The sequence below is a fragment of the Myiozetetes cayanensis genome, unplaced genomic scaffold (assembly GCF_022539395.1).
Source record: "Myiozetetes cayanensis isolate MyiCay16 unplaced genomic scaffold, myiCay2020 scf2-11, whole genome shotgun sequence".
NCBI lineage: Eukaryota > Metazoa > Chordata > Aves > Passeriformes > Tyrannidae > Myiozetetes > Myiozetetes cayanensis.
The window spans coordinates 86,307,420-86,332,217 of NW_026087411.1; the positions used below are offsets into that span (position 1 = coordinate 86,307,420).

General features: G+C 35.1%; 1 protein-coding gene across 10 annotated transcripts in view; it reads right to left on the reverse strand.

The window, feature by feature from the left end:
* ADGRB3 (adhesion G protein-coupled receptor B3) overlaps positions 1 to 24,798 on the reverse strand; it is a 453,017-nt gene that overhangs the window by 12,225 nt on the left and 415,994 nt on the right. For 5 of the 10 annotated variants that reach the window (XM_050316301.1, XM_050316305.1, XM_050316308.1 and 2 more), the window contains 7 exons: positions 24,617 to 24,702; positions 21,072 to 21,170; positions 20,570 to 20,741; positions 13,571 to 13,666; positions 12,134 to 12,173; positions 9,188 to 9,831; positions 8,916 to 9,029 (listed from right to left, as the gene is read on the reverse strand). In XM_050316301.1, the coding sequence (XP_050172258.1) occupies positions 8,916 to 9,029; positions 9,188 to 9,831; positions 12,134 to 12,173; positions 13,571 to 13,666; positions 20,570 to 20,741; positions 21,072 to 21,170; positions 24,617 to 24,702 (1,251 nt within the window). The remainder of the gene's footprint in view (positions 1 to 8,915; positions 9,030 to 9,187; positions 9,832 to 12,133; positions 12,174 to 13,570; positions 13,667 to 20,569; positions 20,742 to 21,071; positions 21,171 to 24,616; positions 24,703 to 24,798) is intronic. The other 5 variants (XM_050316311.1, XM_050316309.1, XM_050316310.1 and 2 more) reach the window with 2 other exon arrangements.

The window sequence follows — 24,798 nt, forward strand, 5'->3', positions numbered from 1 at the left end:
CAAATAATTCAGCACAGAATTTTTTAGATTATAAACAAAACCAATTATAAAGTCAAATTATATCAAAAAGAAGCAGAAATATTATAAATAAGGAATAAAAATATCTTTTTTTCTTCTAAGGTTGGAAATTAAATGTCTTGCAGTAGATTAAAGAGATGTATAAAGAAGAAGCTGGGTTGCAAAAGCTGAAAAGAGTGTAAAAAACATAAGATTGGAAACAAATCATCTTCAGGAAGGAGACTACCCCAAAAAACCCAAGAAGGCTTACTGCTACAATTTAACCCTAATTTTTGTGATAAGGTAAACCGGCTTAAGTCATGGTAAAGGAACCTTTTCAAATTGCACCTAATTTCTTCAGTGAGATACAAATCAAAGTCACCAAGTCAAGAAGAGTAACATCTCTGACTTTGATTTTATTTGGTTTAAAAAACCTGCAGGTTTTAGTAAGCTGTTTGGTTTTCCTGAAACTGAAATAAATGATTTTACAAATCTTTCATTTGTAGAGAGCAGGAGATGTTTTGTCCCTGAGCCCTTGATAATACCACTTGGTTACATGTTGTCTGGTTTTGTAGTAAAATTTTAACGCTCCAATCCACAATAATATGAAGAGTATCTCTGTAACATTGTTGACACTTTGATGCCTAAAGGGCTGGGAAGCAGTATCAAAGAACAGTCTAATACAATTAAACCAACCAACAACAACAAGCTTTGGAGAAGCTATCTTTAATCATCAAGGCTTGATTTAACCTAGCACACTTTAAAGAGAATACTTTTAAATCAAATTAAACAACTCTTCCTGACTAAGTAACATGAGAACATGGAAACAACAAAGGTTTCAGAGGCAAGAAAAAATATGAGGACATTATACCCAAATTATTAAAGCAGCTAAATTCTTCCTTTTCATTCATATTAAGAGGGCCACGGTACAAGTGTACCTTTGACACAGGCCTTCATCATTCCACAGTAAATTAGCACCTGAAGAAATCTACATATTTCTGATGAAGAAGGATCTATTCTTAAGGTACAATTAGAGCACATCTACAACTGAAAAGGCTTAGTGGTTACAAAAGAACAAACATGTACAGCAGATAACAAGGTGAAATTTACAGGAGTTGCTTTGAAAAATGCTTGAAAAGACTATTTTTAAGCTAGAGTTCAGTAATAAACCACGTATCATTGAATCATCTGACTGAGAATCCTAAGTAAAACAAAAATTAGGAAGAAATGTATAGATTGCTAGGTACTGTGATTTGTAAAATTGGGGCATTTTTATTTTGCCTCAAGTCTGTTTAACCACAGTGAAAATATTCCTGGCATAGCCGGATTATTAGGTTTTGCAAGCAGAAAACTCTATGACTGTTCACATGGCACAAAGACATATCTAACAGACTGCAACATATTCAACTGTGCTGTTGTCAGAGAAAGGCAACTATTGCAATTTTGCTTTTAGTTCACACCAGTTATGACCAAACAGGTCATACCACAGGTTTAACTTAGTGAGGATTTTTCTTGGGCTCAACAAGAATCTAATCACAAACACATTTATTTTAAACTCACAAAAGACATCTGTTCTGTGCTTGTGCTTCACTTTTTTCCATGGCTGCATGCTATAAAATACAGTGCAATTGCTGCCACAGTCTATTCCTCAAAGACATAAAAAGTATTTAATTGCCACACACCCAAATGGCAGCAGTGAAATTATGCAGGTTTCTGAAAACCAAAGGATGCTGGTTATGAATGTGATCCTGCAACACTGAATAGTTATCCTGCAATATTGTCACTGACACCACTAGGTAAACGATCAGGTCCTCCTGGCTACTACATCATTATCTTGAAATGACTGCAGTGTTATTTTTTGAGAGAGGCAACATATTTGGAAGCATGAAGTCATTGGGAAACTTATAAGGATACGAGTGCCCCTTCAGTCCCAACCGGAAGTTGACATTTTATGCAATTGTTCTCCTAGTTTCTGTATGATACATAAAAAGCCTAAGCCATGAAGATAATTACTTTGCAATTGCATATATACTTTTTTTCTTATATGAAGTTTATTTTTTATGTCTCTTTTGTCTGAGAAGAACGGGGTTTTCCACACATACTTAAATGCTTTCAGAAATCAACCATCTATCTCATTCTACACTTAAAACAAACAAAAGGCAGCAGCTGAGTGAAGTAAGGGGTGAAAATTTCATGCATCAAATGAGTTGCTGAACCAGTAATACCAGTATATTTCTTTTCAAAAAGCTGTTCCCTTTAGGTACCTGGAAAATTGAGAATGATTTTAGCCAAAATAATAATTACACTGGAAGCTGGTTTTTTTTTCAAGGATCAGTTGGAGATCCACTTGAGTATTAATGTTAGTAGAACATAGTACTTTGTATTTGACCAGATTCTGCTATGATGTTTCAGGGCACATATAAAGTGACATTTCTACTACAATACCTTCCCAAGGTCTTCAGTAGTTTAGGAATTTCCTTGGGAGGAGCTTGTTTTGACATCTAAAATGTGCTAGGGTAGTGAATTCCACAATTTAAATAAGTATACATGACAAAGGAAATTATGTTGTTTATCTCTTTGACATTTCATTTGATGCTCCTGTATTTTATATTATAGGAGATATGAAAATCACTCCCTATTCACTCCTCAGTCATCTCTTTTCCAAGCTGAAGAATCCCAGCTGCTGGAGAACTGCAAGGGTAAGTAATAAAGGGACTACCTAAAGAGCTGAAGACCATTGCAATTATTCAGTGGCAGGGAGTTAACTTGTATAATTCTGAAAAAACTGAGGGGTGTGGGTAGGCAGTGAACTGCAACCCATGCACAATTATAAATCTTCCAAAAAAAAGGTCACATCTCAATTTAAGCAGGCAAGAGTGTGATAGCCTTTTTTGAAAAAGACCAGTGACAGTTCTGCATTGGTGCTCTACACTGGCAGGAGCCAAATTGTGCCTGTAAATTGGGGAAATTTCAGAGGAGAGAAGCAAAAAATACTTTTAAGAGGAAAGGATAAAAGAGTGATACAACTTTATTAAAACATTGTCTCTGGAAGAAGCAAACACAGAAGCTTGTTGAGAAACCTTGGAAGGATATAAACACATAAACAAAACTAGTCTGGGAAAAATCTGAAAAAAAATCAGAGATCGTGTTGGGAATAAAGAAAGTTTATGTAACCATGCAATAATATGCTAAGGAAACAGTGGAAGCCTTTTACTCTAGTCTTGAAAGTGAAATTTGACTATGTATTAGAGAAATATACTATAAAAATGCTCTTACATTGATAGAAGACATGACCTGACAAGATTTTTTCCATCTCTGATTTCTACAGTTCTTTGATCTTAATTGATAAAATCTATTTAAGTAGAAAAAACCTCCCAGCCTTCATGCCAGGACCAAAGTGAACTTCTGTGGAAAAATATTTGCAGTAGTAATTTGTTTTAAATCAATTTTACTTTGTGCTAATCATGTATAGCTTCTCTGTGTAATTCCAGAACAACTTTAAACTCTGCAGAGGCACAAAAATAGAATTCTGAAGAACAATTTCCATACACCAGCACACACTAATCTGCTGGCACCAGGAAAGAGCTGCTCCCGCTAAATGACTAATAAAATCCCTCTCCATCTCTGTAAAACGACAAATGCCTGTTTTTTTCCTTATTCTAGTCCACATTACACCACTACCTGATTAATTACATCAGATACTCCTAAAGATATATTGCATTGTGCAAAGTATAATTGAAACCAGAGGTACCATATTATAGTAAAGACTATAACCATGCTTCCATTAATATAAAGACTTATTATGAGCAGTTTATAATTCACTCTGCAATTATATTTGACATACAAGATTTTAGCCTGGGGAGGATTTTTTTCCCAGAACAAATGTAAAGGAAAAACTTTTTTGGCCCTCAGAGGTATAAAAATGGAATGTGGATAGACAGTTTTGATTTCAAATGCCTTTTGTGTATATATAACTGAAAAACACCCTAGTTTATGAATAGAAGATTATGTTGGCTATTATTTCACGTGAGCTAGACATAAAACAAGTAAATTTTAATGAAAAAAAGTGAATTAGCTTTTTAATGTGGGAATTTTATGTCTTTAAAATATGCTAGCAAATTTAGCACATCAACACACAGCACAAACATAACTTCAGAGATCTCAATTTAAAACTCTACTGGCAAGTTATTGTAGCTTGCTGCTCCCTTTTCTTCATAAGGCAGCCTGAATTTGTATTTACTCAATCAACCAAATCCAGTTGTTTTGTGTTTCTGAATGCTTTGGGGCAAAATGTAGCATTTCTTAAATGAGCAACTATAATATGAAGTCTGCAATATATGCTGCACTTTCCAATACTGACTAAAATTTCAGTTCTTCTAAAATTTCAGTTTTTCATGTTACTAGAATCAACTCTGCCTGATTCTACTCGCACTCCTGTATAGTAACCTGAAAATAAACTGCATCAATTTCTGAAGTCAAAGGAATCTGAGACTCACTCACATGAAAGAAAGAGAGGGATGTTACACGGTTAGACTTCATTTTACTGAGAGTCACAAAATTGGCAAGAGCTGTCTCCACAAATTATTGAAGAATGAAATGAGGAATGTGAGGGATAGAAGTCTGAGATACACAATGCCTGAAAATAAATGCAATGTGGAAACAGGATAGAGAAGAAATTCCAGTGGAGCTTGTCTCTCTATTTTTGTTCTCTCTCTTATTTTATTTCTCATGTCATAAATCAAAATGACTTCACACCATTTTGCTTTTGTTTTGCCTGATGCTCTGATACTTAATTGATGAGACTGACTATTTTAACTGTATATTTCTTCTCTCCTTTCCTTTATTTTTCTTATTATTATTTTAGACCTTGTTCCTTCCGTGCTGCTTTTATTTCATTCTTCCTAACATTTTTATTTTATTAATAATTATTCTACATTTCTACATTATCCCCCCCTTTCTTTATGAGTCTTTTTTCTCCATTTTATCTATACCTTTACTTTTTCTTTGTAATTCACTATCTTTTGCATATCCCTTTATTTTCTCAACTGAAGAGTATTTGCTTCCTAAAGTCCCTGTCAGTGATTTGGCCAAGGAACGCAGAGTTGACTGTCTTTGAAAGTATTAAGAGCTCTCATGAATAAATACAGAATATGGAAGGATTATTTTGGTCACACAATCAACTTACTCCACATAAAGACCTCATAGCAGAAACTGAGATAGAAAAATAGAGATGGAAGACATGAGACTGGAAAGAGAATTCCAGTCCTTTACATGGCAAATAATTTGTGAAGTCCTTTCCTTCCTTTTCTTATAAAGCAAATGATCTTTATTCCCTTTAATAAATGTTTCTGTTGCCTGCCTTTGCATGTCCTTTGCCTTCTAAAGTCTTTGTCTCCTTTCAGCTCTTTTCCATTTCTGCTCACACCATGCTAACCGTGGTTCCCTTGAAAGAACCCTTCATTCTTCTTCCACAAAGGTAATGATACAAGTCTCCTCACACGGTTAGGCAGCAGGTATCTACTCTCTCTTCCAATTTTTTTTTTGCGCAATAAAAACAGATGAATTACTTATCCTGGAGATATGTTGCTCACATCAGATTCTTCCTCTGCATCTAAAGTTCCCAACTTTGCTCTGCATCTAAGTAGCTGGGAATGCAATACTTCACTTCAAAGTAATTTCATTTTAATGAGCACATCACTCTGAGTGTACATTTTCAAAACAAAACCCATTCCAAAAGATTGTATTGAGTGTTTCCTTCATTAAAATCAGAACACTTTGAACTGAAGGAGCACACTCCAAGTCACTTTGATGCCAAGGTAGCAAAGCCAGTTTTAGTCCATGCGTATAAGGGATGTGCAGAAGATTAGCCAGATGTTTGATTACTCGACCTCATAAACTCTATGATGCATTAGTTTGCCTGCCTATGTCTAAAATCAAATGGGCACTGCTGGGTACATACTAAATAAAATAAAAATCACTGATTTGCATATTGTGAATCTGCAGATCCTTACATTTATACTTATCCGGGCTATATTTGTACGTAAGTATTACAGCATTCTCAGACTATCTTTTGAAAGCTGAAATTCTTCCATATATAATGAACCATGTAATTGTTCCCATCTAAGCATTTTCTTCAGGAAAAAAATATGTAGATATAAAAGTTTAAGAGGAAAGTTTGTGGCACACTGTAGGATTCATCTGACAATTTAGGACATCTACATTTTTGATGTTCATGTCTGAACAGCTCATTCTGGTTTCCATTATGGAATCTGAAAAGCAACACCTGCACTGAGGCATGTGATTTACTTCTTCCTGGAGCAGATGTCTAAAAGTGGCATGAAAATGGCTATTTGTCTCAATTGACTCTAAAGGGGAGCCAAATATGAAGAGCTCTTTTTTCATTTTATAGGGGGAATGCCTAAATTTAGATATCTAATGGTAGAGGTTGATGGGTCCTCCCTGCAGAGTTAAAAGTCAGGATATACATTTTTTTTGCTGATACTACAGTTCTGTTCTACTATAATTAGAGAGGAGGAGAAAGCTTCCTACTGCTCAAGATCTTTTCCTTTAGAGGTAGTCTAGTCAGGAAAACTGGTGGGCAGGATGATCTTGAATGTCCCGCTGCAGGTTTTGCTGCTCCATAATGTCAGAAAAACTCTGTCTTTTGAAAGGTCTTGCAATCTTCTAAAAACCCCAAAAACCCTTGAGCTCTCTTCTTTGCTTTGTTCAAGGCAGCAACAGTTCAAATGTTCAATGCAGCTGGTCAGTTCCAGCCAATACCATTTTGGAGCTTTAACTCAACCCTTGCTCACACACTGCATATGTAAAAACACAATCATGTTCTTTGTCTGGCTGGATCTGCTTGAGACTCTGATTTTATATACATATAAATACATTTTATATATTTTATATATATATATATATATTTTAATGTTCCTATCTTCAATCAGTGCAGCACATCCTTATCAGAAGATGAAGTAATGCTATATCATCAAGTAGAGTTGAGAACCACAAAGGCAGACACAGAAGCCAAAACAGTTCCTTTTATTTCCAATCTGCTCTAATATCTGTGTTTTTTTCATATTACATGGGATTATGCTGTGTTAAATGAGATTTAATAACACAACTGTTTACTGCTTCCTGGACCAAAATACAGACTTCTAAACCTAACGTGTTTACCAAGGTAGAAGAGACTAAATATTTATTATCATATATTATTATGTTTTACTACATTTTCTAATACATACTTATGAGTCTCTTCTGAGCATAAAAAGGATATACAGAATAGTGATTGAGATTTGGTGTGTACATCCCATCTTAAGAGTTAAGCTTTAAATATGATACAGTTAAAATAACTGTAAAGGAGTAGTACGTTATACTCACAGATTTTCAGGCCTCAAAAACTGTAATTTTGTGTAAGATGAAGTAATTATTGTCCCAGTTTTTACAATTTGGATAAGGCCTACTTTTTTTTTTTTTTTTTTAATGTCCTAGATAGAAATTTGTCAGCAATGGAAAGAAAGAAGCATCACCAGAGAGTAATTTAGAGTGGATGGTATGGTGGAATGTACATCTGTCTTCTCAGGGAGTTATGAACTGGACTGGATTTGAGTCTCTATATCTTACAAAAACTATCTGAAAGACAGTACTGTAGATAGGTGGGAGAGGATATGACTGGAAGTTGACCTTAGCTACCCTGCTTCAGGGTTGCATTAAAATTGAGAACTCCCGTGTACCACCTGAGATCTATTAAATCTGAACTGAGAGCAGTAACTCCTTTAACAATGCAAACTTGCTTTGAAAGAGCCTGTCTGTCTGAGCACCAAGTGGGCAAGCACTTAAATTATCTTTTAGACATAATTTTGAAAACTTGTCTGAGCTTATACATATTCACTTTAACAACAACCACAACGTGGATAATTTTTGATTACTGCAAATCCCCACATTTCACTTTCAATTAATTTTTCACTTAAATCCAGTCTTGTAAAAACTTATTTTAGTACATGCTCAATATAAACAGCACTGAAAATATTTCACTTTCAAAGCTTGTAAAGACACCTCTTGAAAAGAAATTCTAAATTCTTCTGCCCAAACTCTCATTAAAACTTCAACTCCATTTTAAAACAAATATCCATAAGTATGCACCATTTATGAAATATCAGCTACAGTTCCATGTTAAAAAATTGAACAATAAGGCTATGTTTCTGTTTCCCTTCGCAGACGGGTCCAAGCATTTCAGAGCAATAGCTGATGGTTTCTAGATTGCACATAGAGTAGAATTTTTTTTCACCTGTAACTTCTTTCAGAGGATGGGTAAGTATCATGTTTTTCTCATTTGTCTTTCCCACAAAATGCTCTGTTTCACAATATTTGAAATGCTGGTGAAATGTATTTCCAGTTCTTAAGGAGGCCCAAGTATGAAATCAACTCCACCTCACTTCTGGCTTTGCATAAGTAAAAGCTTAATAGAAGTGACAGTATTTGATGCTTAGGCCTTAAGAAACGATTTAAGTAATTTTCACATTGATAATCCTTAAATCCCACAGACAGGTTGTAGTTATAACTGAAACCCTTTTAAAGGCTTTTCAGTTCACTTTTGCAATCTGATTGGAATCTAGGATACTCCACATGAAGCCCACCGGTACCTATTGCACACATCAGTTGTACCAATGCCTGCACACACATGCAAACAAAGCTAAATCAGTAAATGGTAAACTACTGGACAGAAGAATCCAAGATTTACACTAATGAGAGCAGAATCAGACCTATCATATCTGAGACAGATATGATTGTCAGCAACAAAATGGCAAATATTTTCAACCGCAGGTGCTTGCAGGTAAGGCCAATGATTAGCACTTGCATCTTGCAGGAAGAGTTTTCCTTCTCATAGCAACACAGAATTTTCCAGTGGACTTTACCTGGTAGGTCACGAAATCCTCAGCAGTCGTGTGGAATGTTAAATCTCCAGAACTATATTGTTTCATACAGACTGGTTCTGAAACTTTAGTCTTGTTTTCTAGGTATAAACACTTCTGATAATAAGAGAAATATGAACAGCAGTGTATGATCCCAAACAACAATTTATACTGAATTAAAACATTAGCTTCACCCCTTAGACACAAGACACAATTTATTGTCTTATCATATAATTAGAACAACAGAGCATGCAATTTGTTTATGCACCACTGACCTCTAAAGAGCTCATTGATATTGTGGATCCCGTTTCACTTCTTGATAATCCTGCATTGTCATCCAGCTCTGAGGCAATGAAATTCTTCACTGCTGTGCGGGGCTCAAATGGCAAATTCTGCATATGTTCTTGGGTGGGAAGATGCTGGTCTAAATTGATATTAAATTGGTCCATTACAGAGGGATTCATATTGAACTCTGGATTAACTTTGTAGTGCAACAGCCTTTCATGAGGCAAGGTATCCATGCCTATATTCATTTTGCTCTCATCTTTCAGTGATGGCTGGGTATTTACTGAGCCCCGGGGCATGACTATATAATCACTTTCTATCATCCGTTCCTGAGGATGGACTATGTCCATATCTGCACCTCTCAAATTATCATCAGTGCATAAATACACAGTCCTCCGCAACTCACTGTTGTCTTTTTTCAAGCACTGATTGGCCAGTTCACTCATACTCATAGGCATGTGGAGCCCTGTTGGTTGCTGGATGATGACTTTGGAGATGATGTTTCCAGGCAAGGTTGAATAGCTCATTCCTTCAGGGTTTGGTCCCTTTTCCTCCTCTTCATCATTCAGTGAAATTCTAGAAAGTGTTCCTGTTATAGTAGCTGCTCTGCAAGGTCCAATGTCTTTATGCAGAACTGTGGGTCAGAGAAAAGAATTCTTACAACATGAAACCATGTCTGCCTAACACTACTCGAGGCTTTATCTAGCAGTGCTTCCTTTACCAGTGCATCTTCTTAAATCTTTTTCTATCCAATTAATAACTTTAATTTTATAAATAATTTTTGGGAAGGGCTTTTGTGTGGCTTGTTTTGTTGTTGTTTTTGCTCTGTTTTGTTTTTTAAATCGACATCTCTTAATCTGCCATGAACAACTGACAGATTTCTGACTAAGCTTCAGTCATTTATAGAAGTTAAAAACACTCCTTCTTTTATTCCTACTGCCTTACAAAGATATTAGGTGACTTACAGCTTAAGCAAAAGCCTGCCATGTGGAACTCATTAATGGTTTTCCAAAAAAAATACACTGTGACATCTGTACTGTCATTATTAACTCCATATAACCTCCTGGAAAATGTCAAACAGATTGTAAGGCAGAATCATTTTGTCAATCCATTGTAATGACCTACCATAAGATTACAACCATGAGCATGTGTTCCTGAGCTCCTAAATGTTCCTTTTCACTGGCTTTTAAAAACTCTTCTGTTAAATTATGTTTTAAACAGAAGTGACAAAAGAATTACCACATTGGGAAGAAATTCCACTGGTATCAGAAAGAATATTTTGCTGCATCTGAAAAGGTTATAAAGGATATAAACATGTTTTATAGAACAGTCATAACCCACTTTTACTGGGCCTATTGCAGCTAGGTGCAAGGATTTTCTGGTCCTGGTTGAAAATACTTTATTTCACACCAGTGCTAGTTTGCACAATAAAATCCTGCTCATGGGCTGAGACAGAAAGACAGCTTTAAGTATCTCAGGTATTACATTTACATCCCTTCCAGCTGCCTAAGGGCTCTGATGACCCAGATCCCCCAGTACCTGTCAGTTCACTGCCTTTTTCCATAGCAAGCAGTTCATAAGGCATCCCACTCTCCTTCCTCACACTTTCTCCTACCTCACTCTCATTTGTCCATTATGAAAAAAACAATTTGCTTCTAAACAACAGTGCACAAATACCCAAATTCAGTGACTGCTTCATTGTTTCCACTGACACTTGTTAAGACATTTCAAACGGTGACCTATCCTGAAGTTTTTCATTAAAAGAAAGTGAGTTTAAATGCTTATCTAGTAAAGCCTGCTCATAACTGCATTCAAGGCTCTGACAAGGCTCCCCATACTGCAGAGCTATTTTATCAAAGGTAAGAAGTAGGATCAGTAAGAACATGGATCAGTGCTGGATTTTTGTCTGCACTGGATAGTGACAGACACGCATTTGTGTTACAATGTACCATCCTATTCCCTTCAAAATACATGTGCATATTAAAACTGACCTATAGGGAAAACTTAATATCATCTTGCAAGAAACTCAACTGGCAGTTTTTTAAAGGTGAGTGACTGGAAACTCAGGCTTTACCTTAATGAGATCAACCTTCTTGGCTTCTCATATAGCCAGCAAAGACAGAGAGTATCCTCCAGGTGGGTGATGCAGAACTGCTAACTCAGTCTTCTGCCCTGACTCACCCTGTGAAAAAGACACCCTCTCTCTTTCTCTCTCCATTCATTGAAAACTGAGGGTGTCTAGGCAGGACTGCTGCTCTAGGAAGAACTGTCCTTTGGGAATAACTCCTAGATTTAAAAAGTTCTGTAGAGTTTAAATGGTCATTTATTTCATATTGTACTTTATTTAGCCAAGGTTGGCAAATAAATTGCTGAAAATGTGTTATTTTTAATATGTGGAAGCAAACATAGTTGACTAATTAAGGATCACACCACTGAAATATCTTTAAAAAAACCCCAAGTTGAGAAATAAAATTTAAAGTTTTCCTTAAACTATTTCCTTAAACTATTGTGGATTTCACTCAGAGTCCTAACAAACCCTCTTTAAAATGAACACAAATTGATGCATCCTTCATATACACAGCTGTTAATATATCCTGGTTTTTGTTTTGTTATAGCAAAATGTTTGTATCACATTTGCTTTTGCAACAGGGCAAGGAAAGTTTAATATGTTAAGAGAGGTCTTCTTTCCAAAACTATTTGCCTTCTAATTGACAATCATACTTTAGGTTACTTTTCAACTACTGAATTCTAGTTACAGCCTTTTGTAAGAATGTGAAATAAAAGTATTCATACAGTGACGTCAATTTTCACTTTTTGGTTGAATTTATAAATATTTTTTCTAAGTGGTTAAACCCTGATTTTTTCTGGTTTTCAATTCATAAGGAACTAGTACAAGACTTCTTTTTATTGGCTAAATATTCTCTCAGTGTTCTTACCTGACCGACAAGCAATGTCCACGTCCTTCTCAAAATCAGTCTGTAACAAGAAACAGTGAAGCAGAAGGGCCATTATTAATTAAAAAATAAACAACAATACGTTTTTGGCAACTAGCGCTTCCAAAATGTCCTACTTACAGGGTCACAGTCTCTTAAAAGTGGTTTCTTGTTGCTGAGAAGGTGAAGTGTATTGTTTTACAACAGCAGAGCTTTACAAAGTTTCCTAAAGTATAACTGGGTGGTTTTCAAAGTATGCTGCCTGACCAGAAAAAATAAAATAAAATAGGTGGAGGTAGAATATATAATTTTAATAAAATGATACAGTGTGTAGTTTTTAATGTATATGGAAGAATAACTTTTACATCTCATCGAAGGATCTTCTTTAAGTAAGCTTTCCATAGTAATTTTATGAACAGAACTATGAAAAATAACCTGCATACAAATGACTGTGAATAAGTGTAACCCAATTCGTCCACCCTGTTTGCAACCTCATTAATTTGTTATGATGTGCTTATTTGTAATAAAACATTCTGTCATTCCTTACTACTTAAGTAATAACATAAAATTTTTTAGTTGTAATAGAACAACTATTATTTATTTCATTGAGCAAAAATTAATTGTAAGAACTAAGAATGAATTTTAAAAGTTGGAAATCAAAGCACACTTCTCCCAGTTAAACAAAACTATTTATTCTGTTAGAGAATTCAATTAATTTTTGTTTTATTTCCACAAGAAGTTTATTACATGCAAAATGTTCAATAAAACGGATCTTTCTTGCTTGTGGAGTCCAAACATTAAGTTGATTTTTCTGAGTCATCATTTTTGAAGGTCATCTGCTTTCTGAGTCTTGCATTTTTGCTGAGCCTTGCACTATTTTTAGGGCCTGATTCTGTCCCCATTATAGTCAATGACAAACTGTTGTTGAAAGTGAAGAGACCAATATGTTGTCTTAATATGCTGCCTAACAATATTAGTAAATCCAAATTGACATACTGAGTCATTCACTATCTTCTTAATTCAAGACACTAAGTAGATTCCCCTTGTAGAACCTCTAGCACTTTCTCTGACTTAGTTTGGAAAGAACATTTTCCAAGGCCTCATGAAAGGAAGACTCCCAAATGCATCAGCACTCTTTACACCAGCAGTAGAAAAAGTCACGACATATTACTGGACTACTTTCTCATTCTCATGTAAAACTCCTTTGCCTTAAAGGACACTGGTGTAAGATATTAATTCACTGTGCTTCACTAAATAATCATACCAATAATTTAAAACTTGGTAAGAGGTTTAACCAAGCAGATAATGACCTAAACAGACTTATGTTTTAAAATGGTGTTAATATTTTAGCCATGCATACTTGCCACATACAATACAGTAAGCTTTTGCTTTTGGCTAGAAACACTAAACTCATAGTCAAAGAAGAAAATAAAAGCTAACCATGATTTGAGCATGTCCATTAGGAAAAGAACTTGAAGAATCTGCATTGATTGGATCCTGGCAATTTCTCAGCCGACATCTGAATGCATCTTGAACCTGTGAAAACAATACTTTATACCGACTGATTCTTGTGTAGCATAATATAATCTACTCCTATTAGAGATTTAATTAAACCATATGGAATGCAATGCATGACATTTCTTTACCACACTTAATAAATCAGAAGCAACAAACATAAATGGCTATTTCTGCCATTTTTTACATTTGCTATATTTTGTGGCTGCCGCATTCTGTCAGTCTATCCCATCAAGAACACAGAATTAGATTCACCTCTTACCAGAATTAGCAAGTGATGATAGGGTATTCAAGCCAAATCTGTCTTAGTGATAGTATTTGGCTTTGTCTTCTCATTCATTTTGGTACAGGTCTGATAACAGGATTAATAGATACACTGTTAACCATTGCAAAATTAAATGTATCTTCTGGTTGATAAAAATAAGATTCTTGTAAGACAGTTCTGAATAGTTAGTGTGATCAGACACATGGTGCTCTCCTAATTGTACTTTAAAGAATAAGTCTATTTGAAAGATACTGCTGATTCAATACAACCTCTAATTCCACATATAAGGAATCTCATGCATATTCTCTAGGAGTAAAACTCAGATCAGAGAAATATCTTCAGTGTGAGTACAAGAAGGAAAGTGGACTGTTTGCACAGCAACAGATTTCTTGAAAGTAGGAAAGGAATTCTTCAGAAATTTATGTTTACTAATATGATCCATAAAGTAAATTTGAAGACTTGTCCCTAAAATACAGTATATTTGAGGAATTATCTTGTCACAGGAAGGGCTATTTTCACTTCCATTTTGGGCAGAACATATATCTAAAGAAATACTATTATGCAACACTTCTGTCAGAAAGATGTGGTTCAACAGAGAGGCACATTCAAAAGGAAAACACTGTTCCTGTTTGCTGACAGTAGAATGCAAATATATTTTGCTGCTTTCTCAGGCGTACAACAATAAGGACAGCAAGGCAACTTCTGGAATCTAAAGTTTTACAACGTGAATGCTGTTTACAGAAACACAAGTTTCCATATTAGATATATAGAAACATATATCTGATTGCAAGAATTACTTGGAAAACAGGAACCTGGTTGGCTGATCTCCAATCAAAGCAAACTGATATAATATCTTGTTTGAAAATAAAAGTATTTTCAGTGAAATGCCTATAAAAAACTACATTAATTTATCTATAAAAAATAATTGATGTCATATTCAGAATAATCAAAAGGGAGAAAATTTCTTCTACTCATGGACATTTTGTGAAGAACAGAAGAGGATAAATCATTAATTGTTCATGATGAGAAGCTGTCTTCTTTCAGTCCATCATGTTCTATTGCAAGTTGTTTAGGAGCTATCACAAAAGGGAAAATGAAGTAGAAAAAAATTATTTTTGTAATTACAAAGCATTATTTTAAAGTGCTCAACCCTTAAATGAGTAAGAGTGCTCTGCAGTCTTGATAAGTGACTGTTGCAGGTGGAGGGAGCTAAATATAGAGCAGAAAGAAGAGTGAAGCAAGGTGGGAAGGTCTGGATTAATTTAAAAACACCAAGACTTACCCCATGTGGTAATTTAAAGTGTGCTGAATCGCTGTATCGAGACTCAGATTTTGATTTTAGGCACTACACTTGCCTTGGTTTACCATGTGTTTGATGTTAATTTAATTTGGCATCTCCCAGTTGCTGCAAATATAATCCAAGTCTTCCCTCACTTTATCAGTGCTGAAGTTAGGTCACACTTCAGAGTTTTATGCACTTGGATAAGCACTGGCACAGAGAATTGACAAAAAATAAAAAAAATTCTCTCCAAAGCATTCCCAGCTGTGCTGAATCTGATCTCAAGGCTTATGGTGCTTGACTCCAAAGCATTGTCACTTCAGGACATACTGTTTGATCTCACTCTGTGCAGTGGGCCTCCTCATTTTTGGGACACTGTGTTCATAGAGCTTTCCCAGTTCTGATAGCTCCAGAGATCTCAAGAATTTCATATCCCACTTTCACTATCTTCTGTATTTAAGCAATGAATCTTGATTTTAGGATCCTCTTAAATACACATGCATTTCTGAAGTGCAAGCAGCATATGATTTGAACATGTTAACAAAATGTCAAATGTAGCCGTATTCATCATATTGACATATGTCGCAGTTTTTAGGTGTCCTCCTCCAAGTCAGAAACAAAATGGTTGAACTTTCTAAATACCAGCTTAGTTTTCTCAATCTGCTTGTTCAAAATTGTTGTTTGAGTGTGTAAATACTGTGCTGTCTTTACATTTTATACATTCTATACATTTTACTTCAAAACATAATCTCGTTTTCCCTCCCTTCCTTTTAGCATCAAGATACAAGATTTTCTTAGAGCCAGGCAGAGCAGGAGAGACAGATGTTATGAACGTGCAGATATCAGGGAAGTGGTTTCCTTAGCAACAGTAACCAGCTCCAAGCTTTTATAACTTACCCTCGCCCTACTCATGTACTTTTTATTTTTCTCCTGCAACACAGAAATGTGGGCTCTAGACACCAGTGATGCATTTGATCCAAATGGTCTCTACTCCGCAAAGCACAGCTAAAGAAGAAAATACATGTGGGTTCCTCCCATCACTAGAATTAACAGGAGCTACTGAGTGTGATTCAAATCAGCTTTACAGCATCTTGTGTTCAAGCGGATCAGGCAAATTATTTTGCTCAGATGGAGAAGCTTCAGTGCTAACCTCTCCTATCATTCTCTTTTCTGTAACGCATACATCACCATCTTCCAATGCCCAATAAAGTGTTTAAACAGCAAGGAGAGGGAAGAAAAACAGCCCTAGGATCTCTGGGCTAAGAAGACAACATAAAGGAATAATACCTAACTCTATTTTGCTTTTTTCTTCCAAAATTTTCAAATGGTCTGTAAGAGGTCTTATGCTTAAGTAGTATTATATTTATATTGAGAAGTTAGGAAACGTAAGTATAGACAGATTTAATTTCTTTCCAAAAGACACAGAATTAATGGAGGACAGAAATAGAGGACACATCACATAGTGACAAATAAGACAAACACTTCCTAATGCAGCCCTGACACACGAGATCTTTAATACAGATTGCTAAAGAAAGTAACAAATGTTTCCATAATTTATGTTTTTATCAACATATCTAAGAGGAAAAATGGGGATTTGATATATAATTGTAGAACTCTGTCTTTTTTTTTAATGTAATGATGATAAAGGCATAGTAAAGCAGGGCTGTCCTCTCTGTTTGAATTTTATGGTGGTATATTCCACCCCATTTTTTTTTTTTCCTAACTGTCAGAATTATTGTTTTCCCTGTGCTGGCACGCTATAAATATTAGATCAATCCTATAGGCTATAACTGAGATAGCTTTGTAGCTTTCATCAAGAGTGACAAATACGTTGGCAAGATTTCCCTGACAGGCACTGGCAGAGCTAAATGCTTTTGCAGACAACCAAAAGTAGCAGACTATTCTTTCAGCTGGAAGGTAACCTGTGCAGTACAGAGACTGCATTGCACACACTGCATGATGGCCACTGTCTTGGCCTAAGGGTCTCTGGAGCTAGAAAGCCAGACTCTCTAGAGCCAGATTGAAACATAGCTTACAGGAGTTACATCTCTTTCTGTGTAGAAGCTTGCTGCAGTAAACAGTTATGTCTGCTGCTACAATTTGAACCAAGTAAGTGCAGACTTGGAACAAAAATTGTTTCAAGTGCATCAGGTTTTACTCCTCTTCTTGAAGACAGTTCTATTACTTTACTTTTCCCATATGAAAAATATTACTTTTATTAATTCCTTAAGTGTTTTGCCCAGTTTGCAATTTAAATCTGGAGAACTAAAGAAGACTCATTGTGTTCTGTCAAACAGGAGGTCAATCAGCAATATGCCTAGGCTCCTTTGTCTTCCACCACCATCACTATCATTAGCTTGACTGGAGGTAGTCTATTGATTAGTGAATAAGTTGTCTATGTACATTTACTGCTGCCTAAGTTGGCAGGACTGAAGAAAAACTTCTCCTCCTTTTTGACAAGGGAGAACCCAATCAAACCTTGGTGCTTTTCGGACCTCATTGGGAAATCTTCTCATGAAGTAATTTTTTTTTAAATACCATGTAGATAGATTATTTAGCTGCTTTATCAATGCCTTTCTTCTAGAATTTCAGTGTTAGAACCAGGATGAGTAACTGCTGAGTCTGACTTGCTGGAACAACTTCTCTAAGAAGTTAAAGGGAGTAATGATTCTTTGTAGTTAGATTTTATATATCTATATATCGATCTCTCTCTCTATATATATATATCTATGATTTGCTAAAAAACCTCAGTAAATAAAATAAACCATAACTACTGATCACCTGCACATAAACAATGAAGATTCTAAATTCCTGTATGAATATATTTATAATCAGATATTTTTGCATAGTGCTTACACTAGAAACCAGTGAGTTAAATGTGGTTCCAGTCAAGATATCCTACGCATATGAAAATCGAGTTTACTTATAGAAAAGACTAATTCTACCTCTATCACCACAATCCTCCCTGTAAGTGTGGTCAGACAAGAAAGTTTCTATGAGAAGTTCAGCACTATCAAAACATTACCTGGGAATGAAGCATTTGCAGCTGTCATTAGAGTAGGAAACCTGTCTTTAATTCAAGGCTTAGGGAATTGTTGGGAGACGTCTGTTGATTTTCATCTTTCATCAATAGTCAAAATACATTTTTTTCCAAATAATCTTTTGCATTACTGCACTGATGCAGGCTTCAATTTTTTAATTTTATATTTTATACAGTGCTGTGCTATGTTACATTTAGAATTTCTCATGAATTTTGGTCTGTTTTTTGACAAAATTAATGACATAAAAATGTGTTGCTGTCTCTGAATCCTTACAAAGGACACAAGGAAATGGAATTAAGACACAAGGAAATTGAATTAGAATGTGAGGAAATGGAATGAACAGGGGAATTCAGACTGGACACCAGAAAAAGCTGCTTCATCCTGAGGGCAGTCAATCACTGGAACATGCTTCCCAGGGGAGTGGTCATGGGACCAACCCTGTGAGCGTTTAAGGAGTATTTGGACAACACTCTTAGTCACATGGTTTAGTTTCAGGAAGTTTTGCAAAGAGCAGAGTTGGACTCGATGATCCTTATAGGTCCATTCCAACCTGAGATATTCTATGACTCTGTGAAACATGATGCTGTTCATACTGTTTTGGTCTTGAGTGTTTCACATGCAACCTTGAACTAAAGATATATATTTTAAAACAAAAATTGTTCCCTAAGACAGTAAGTGGGAGGTGGTATGCACTTTCTAAGCTAATTAATAAATCCCAGTGGATACGCAAATTTCACAGACAGCAAAACCAGTATGAAAACACTATTGTTTACCGAAAATAGGTGCAGTGTCTTGCCATTTTACTACAAGAATATGTGAAATGATGACTTTCAGAGTTATAGATGATACTACCCTCTTTCACAGAAGTAAATCTTATGGAGAAAGAAAATGCTGGAAAAAATAAGGATATTACAAGACAGTTCTAGCTAAAATAGATTCGTCTTGAGTATTATCTTATTCTGCACCTATTTTTATCTTGAACAAAGAGGAAAGTCAAAAGAAGCAAAAAAGAAAATGTATTGAAGGAGTAAGCCCCTTCTAACAGGAAAGTTGATAAATTAAGAAATACAAACTAAGAAATATAAACTAAGAAATATAAAACTAAGAAGCGGGAAGGAATTAGAACAATGTAAGGTGCCAATTTCTGCAAGTTATTGATCTTTTTCTTTAAAAATTGAAAACTTAAATCTTTGATAAGACAATTACCTATGCATTATGTGCAGGATAGAGATATAAAGCTCATGCAAAGTGGTGAAGTACAGAAAGACTTGAATAAATTATGTTATTCATAATTATTTTTATTAATATACTAAATTTCAGTGTTCAAAGGGTTTCAGTGGTGGAAAGGGAAACCACTGTGTGAGATTCCTCACTGGGAGTTGACAATAAACCCTTTTGGAAACAATCTTTCTGGTTGTTTTAGTCCTGAGGTGCTTTCAAGTAACTCGTCAGTCACAGTGAACCATGCTGGACAGTATAATTTGGTTTACTGCTGTGGTAAATATCCTGAAGCTGATAAATGACTAACCCACAGATATGTCAGTGGACCAGGATACTACTCTCCAGTCCAGCTCCACCTGCTCATTTTTGATAGACAGCCCCATTACTACAGACCTGCCAACAAAGCTGTTATGCTACTGCTCTCAAATCTATCTCAGTAAAAATGTGGGTTTAGTTAGCAGGTTAGATAGGTTAGAGAAGCTGTCACCAGAGGCAGATTAAAGAGCACTTGTGTAGGAGTTCTGCTCTCAGATTTCAGTTGTGATGAATCCTGTGGCAGGTGGCACTGAGCTGTGAAGGGCAAACCAGGGTGCTGGCTTGTCCTCACTGTTCTCAAAGCACTCATCTGTCTTCATCCTTGCTGTTCCCATAACTTTAGTATGTACCCAAGTTTGTAGAATGATATATCTTCATGAACATTACACATCATCTCCTTGTGGCCTCTTTCAGGGACAGTATAAGCAGAAATAATTTTGTGTTTGAATCTGTTTTAGAGACTGTAAAATTCTACAGCTTTTGGTCTTCAGAAAGGCCTTCACATTCACATTTTCCTATACTCACAATATTGGGAAAGCCTAACGCTTGAAAACAAACTGTACTTGGGATTGATCAAAAAACACCTTGAATTAAGTTGGTACAGTTTTATACTGACATTTTGCACTTGGCATTACCTGATCTTCTCCCTCTCTGTTTCACTCGTTCCTTAGATCTCACCATAAAATACTTTACTCTTTCCATGAAATATATTTCCGCAGAGTAAGCTGTATATAACATTAAAGAGCAGTTGAGAGCTTAACAGGAGCATAGCCCTTTAGAAAAACTGGGAAGCCATTCCTCACCTCCCTTCGGAGAATACAATGGACCATGACAATAACAAAGCCTTGTAACGAATCAAATACTGCAAAAAGTATCTGAAATAATATTGATCTTTTGTCTGTCATGGCCAGAACTGCAGACATCCAAGTCAGGGCTAGAAGTGGCAACACCACACAGGAACTCCAAAGGGATGCCCTATTGAAAAAAAGGAGAAAAGCAGCATTGGAATATTGTAAAAAATTAATGAAAGCTCACTATTAATATAAAACATATTTAATAATTTTTTAAATCAATTTAACTTGGAAATCACAGACAAGAATGTAATAGTCATACTTTATGTTCTATAGAATATCCTGTATTCAGTTAATAAACACAGTTGCAATTTCTTTATTTTTTGTTAAAAAGTATTTAAATGTGCTTAGCACTCTATACAGTGTTAGCAAACACAGTTTTCATCATCAAACTATTGTCTCACATGCACTGTAAAAGATTTGTAACAAGAAGATGTAAATGATCAGGACTAACATGGCATTACTGGCGGTGGTGGCTGACAAAGCTGTTGTTGAAACTACTCCACACTTGGCACATTTGAGCGTCAAACCGCTATGAGGCTCACTCATCTGACTGCAAACAAACAGAACACCCACAAAAAGAACAAAATATTGAATTGTCACCAAAAAACGTTGCCACTGAAATTTAGCTTTTAACTATGACGTCATGCAGAAAAAGTAAGTAGATTTATTCAGGATGAATGCTCTATGTTGTTGCAAAACTGTACATTGTACTTTACATTACTGTTAGGTTTAAATGTTAATGCTATGGGCCTTAATTTCATGCAAACTCTATTTCTTCCATTTAAGCTAAAAAAGGCCCCAAATGTCCAGTACTGCTCAGTACACTGAAGTAAACATAAGCACGTGCTAGGATAGACACACAAAGTGAAATCCCTCTATTCAGACCTGCTAAAAGACTGTTGCATCCAAACTTGCTTGAGAAAGAGTATAAGACACTTAAAAGAGGAGCGTGAAATATGAACCATTACAGAGCATTAACAGGGAAAGAAAACTGCAATATTTATTCAAATTCAAATCAGTATGGGCATACTGTATAATCAGATTTATACTAGTGACCTGCATGGCCCACTAATATCTGGAGTGGTTTGTATTCATGCCATATGAAGGTCTGAATATAGGGCTTGAAATGTATGGAATCTGATGAAATAAATATCAGTTGGTACTAAAAATAAAGTGTGACCTGTTCTGCATTTTAATAAAACACAGTACACAAGCATTAAGCTCAAAGCATTTTGTATGGACAATTGTACCTTGGCGCCTGTCAGAAGAGTTAAAGGACAAAACCGGGAATTTAAGTTTTCTTTTTCATACAGCATGCATTCAGTGTCCCGAGACAACTAAATAAAGATTTTTGCTATTCCTTCTCTTTTTGCTATCAGAACCAGGAATAACCATAATTGACTGAGATGCAACAGGAAGGGTGCTTTACCTATTCCCAGCTGGAAAGTGGTCAACATGGTGAAGATAGGTAACCATTAATTTTGTTTCCTAGTTATTTCAACCAACAGAACGGCTTGTTATTGCCAAACCCAGCATTCACAAGACTTTTGACATACTGCCCAAACCAACATTGAACTCCAGTGTGTTTCATTTTGATAAACCAAATGAAGAACTTCGGTAAAAAAGTGCATTATATTTCCCATAAAAATGCAGTTTCTTCTGTACAAAAACAGTGAGAAGTCTGATCTTCTATAAGATGATTGTGGGGTGTGACACTAACCCAGTGAATCCACATCTATTTACAACAATTAAAAATATACACTAAAGAATGAACTGGAAAAATGCCTCAGGTAACCATAAACTAAGCTTGGGAAACTACTTTCTGTCTTTGCCTGGCAGTACTTCAACATTATCAGACTGGATTATTCTTTTTACCTCTAATAAACTGCTTTGAATCTTGCAAGTAATAATAGAATTTCATGTATATATAACCCAAATACAAATTTTCTGGCTGGACCTATATATATGTTACCTCTTTCGCCAGGAAAATGATTGAGAACATGACTTAGATCCACCAACATATATTTTTTTCCCCCATGTGTTTATTCTCCATATACTTATTAAGGTGGTAAAAAGCATATGGAGTTAGAATATTTTGCCCCATTCACTTGATTTAAATCCTGCACCTAAACTTTTGATAAATACAAGCCCAGTGTTTGCCAGAAAGAATAAAGTTGCCTTTCTGAGCATGGCTGGCAAGAGATACTTGAGAAAGGACTGACAATCAATTTTCTAGTGGAGGTCAGAGGCTGGACCAATTTCCATGCCCCAAAGAATAACTCCAGAAATATCATCTGCCAAGCAGTATCAAGGAATGCTGTTGCCAAACCACCATCTCATACTATCATACAAGTTAAGATTGTTTCTCTTTAGGGTATCTACATGTTTTTCCAGAATAACTGGATTATTTGTGACACATGAATCTCTACTTCTTTATTAATTTATTTTAAAATTAATTTTTAAAAAGTAAAATACTTTACTAAGTTGCACTACTAGAAAGCAAGTTATTCATTTCATCAGGAAAGTAAAGTATAAGCAAATAGATTTCGATAGCCTACAACTGAGTAGCTGGAAAAAAAATACAGTTAAATCTAACTTTGAATATCTGTATAAAATATACAAAGCCAAACCTGTGGCTGCTCCAGCTCCTTATATCACTGGAATTAGAACATACATGAATTTGAATTGGTGATTACTAAGTCATTGCTACTTTTGAAATAATTTGGGCTGGTTTATAATATTCTAGATTTCACTAGTGTTATTACAGAGTTAAGAATGCTGATGGAACAACACAGACAAAAGAAAGGTTAAGAAATTAGTTTCTAATGAAAAAGTAGGCAAATGGAAGAAATAAAATTAAAACTTTTGGTACATGTTTGTTAGACAATGGTGAAAGAACTGAAATGCAGAAAGACTTAATTGAATTAATATTAAATACTTCACACCAGGTGAAGTATTTATCATAAATGTACTCATCTAACTGATGAACAGGACTTATTAGGAATGTTACTGTTAGTTACATGGTAAAATAATTGAAAATGAAACTGCAATAAATTTGCCCATAGCAGTAACACACAGTAAAATGAAGATACCATTGCTTATCATTGTTAGAAATGCATATATCGGTGAAATTAACTACAAGCTGACCCAAAATAAAATACTAGAAAATAGAACTGTAAAAAATAATTTTTCAAAGAATAAATGCAGTTTCATAAACATTAAGAAGGTGATTATGGACTTGTGAAATATTTTTCTCCAATATGCAATGAATCTATGTTTACTGCTGTGGTACTCCAAATCATTGTCATCCACTGAAAACACTTTCTCATACCATCACTGTCATAATTATTTCTTCTCATGATAACAAATTTGAATGTAAATGCAAGTAGATAATAACACCACACTTATCTTTTTATATTTTCCACTTTTAAATAAATTTTTTTTACTTTGAAATTCTGTTACACTAATTTAGAAAATACACCTGTGCAGATGTTATTTAGATGTAAGAATAATGGCAAATTTTTAACATAGTCAAAATGGCAGAATAACATTGACCTCAGTAAGGGATATATTGCTGAAAGATATATTTTATAGCAGTTAACACGAATAAATAGCATACCCTCCCATAATCATTAGATTTGACAGCTAGACAAAAATAATCAGTTCCTTCAGTACACACACTTCATAAAACACTTTTCCTAATTGCAATAACATTACATATGTAACCATCTTGTGAAACCTCTGCTCAGATTTGTTTTATTCATTTTTATTCACTTAATACTGTTGTACTTGTGTTTTATTATGTTTAGTTTGTTTAGTTGCATTCCCTCAGGATAATGCAACAGCAGCTTTTGAGATTAATGGAATCTGTTAGACGCACTGTTACACTGATATAAAACTTCACAGCACAATCAAAAGCATTTTTGGTGAATATCTGTAATTTAAAATTGGTGATAAAATTTTAAAATGCTTTAAAATAACCCAATTGTTGCTTACCCCGCTCTGTGTTTGAGTTTTTTATCTAGGATTCCATCTCTGGAAACAAGCTTATTAAATACCAAAATGCCAATCACCATGTTGACCTGTCAAACAGAAAACAAATAGTTGATCTTTCAGTGCCTGAAAGAAAATATTGCATCCTGTTACTTCAGAGAAAGGATCTTACAGGCCTTGAAAAA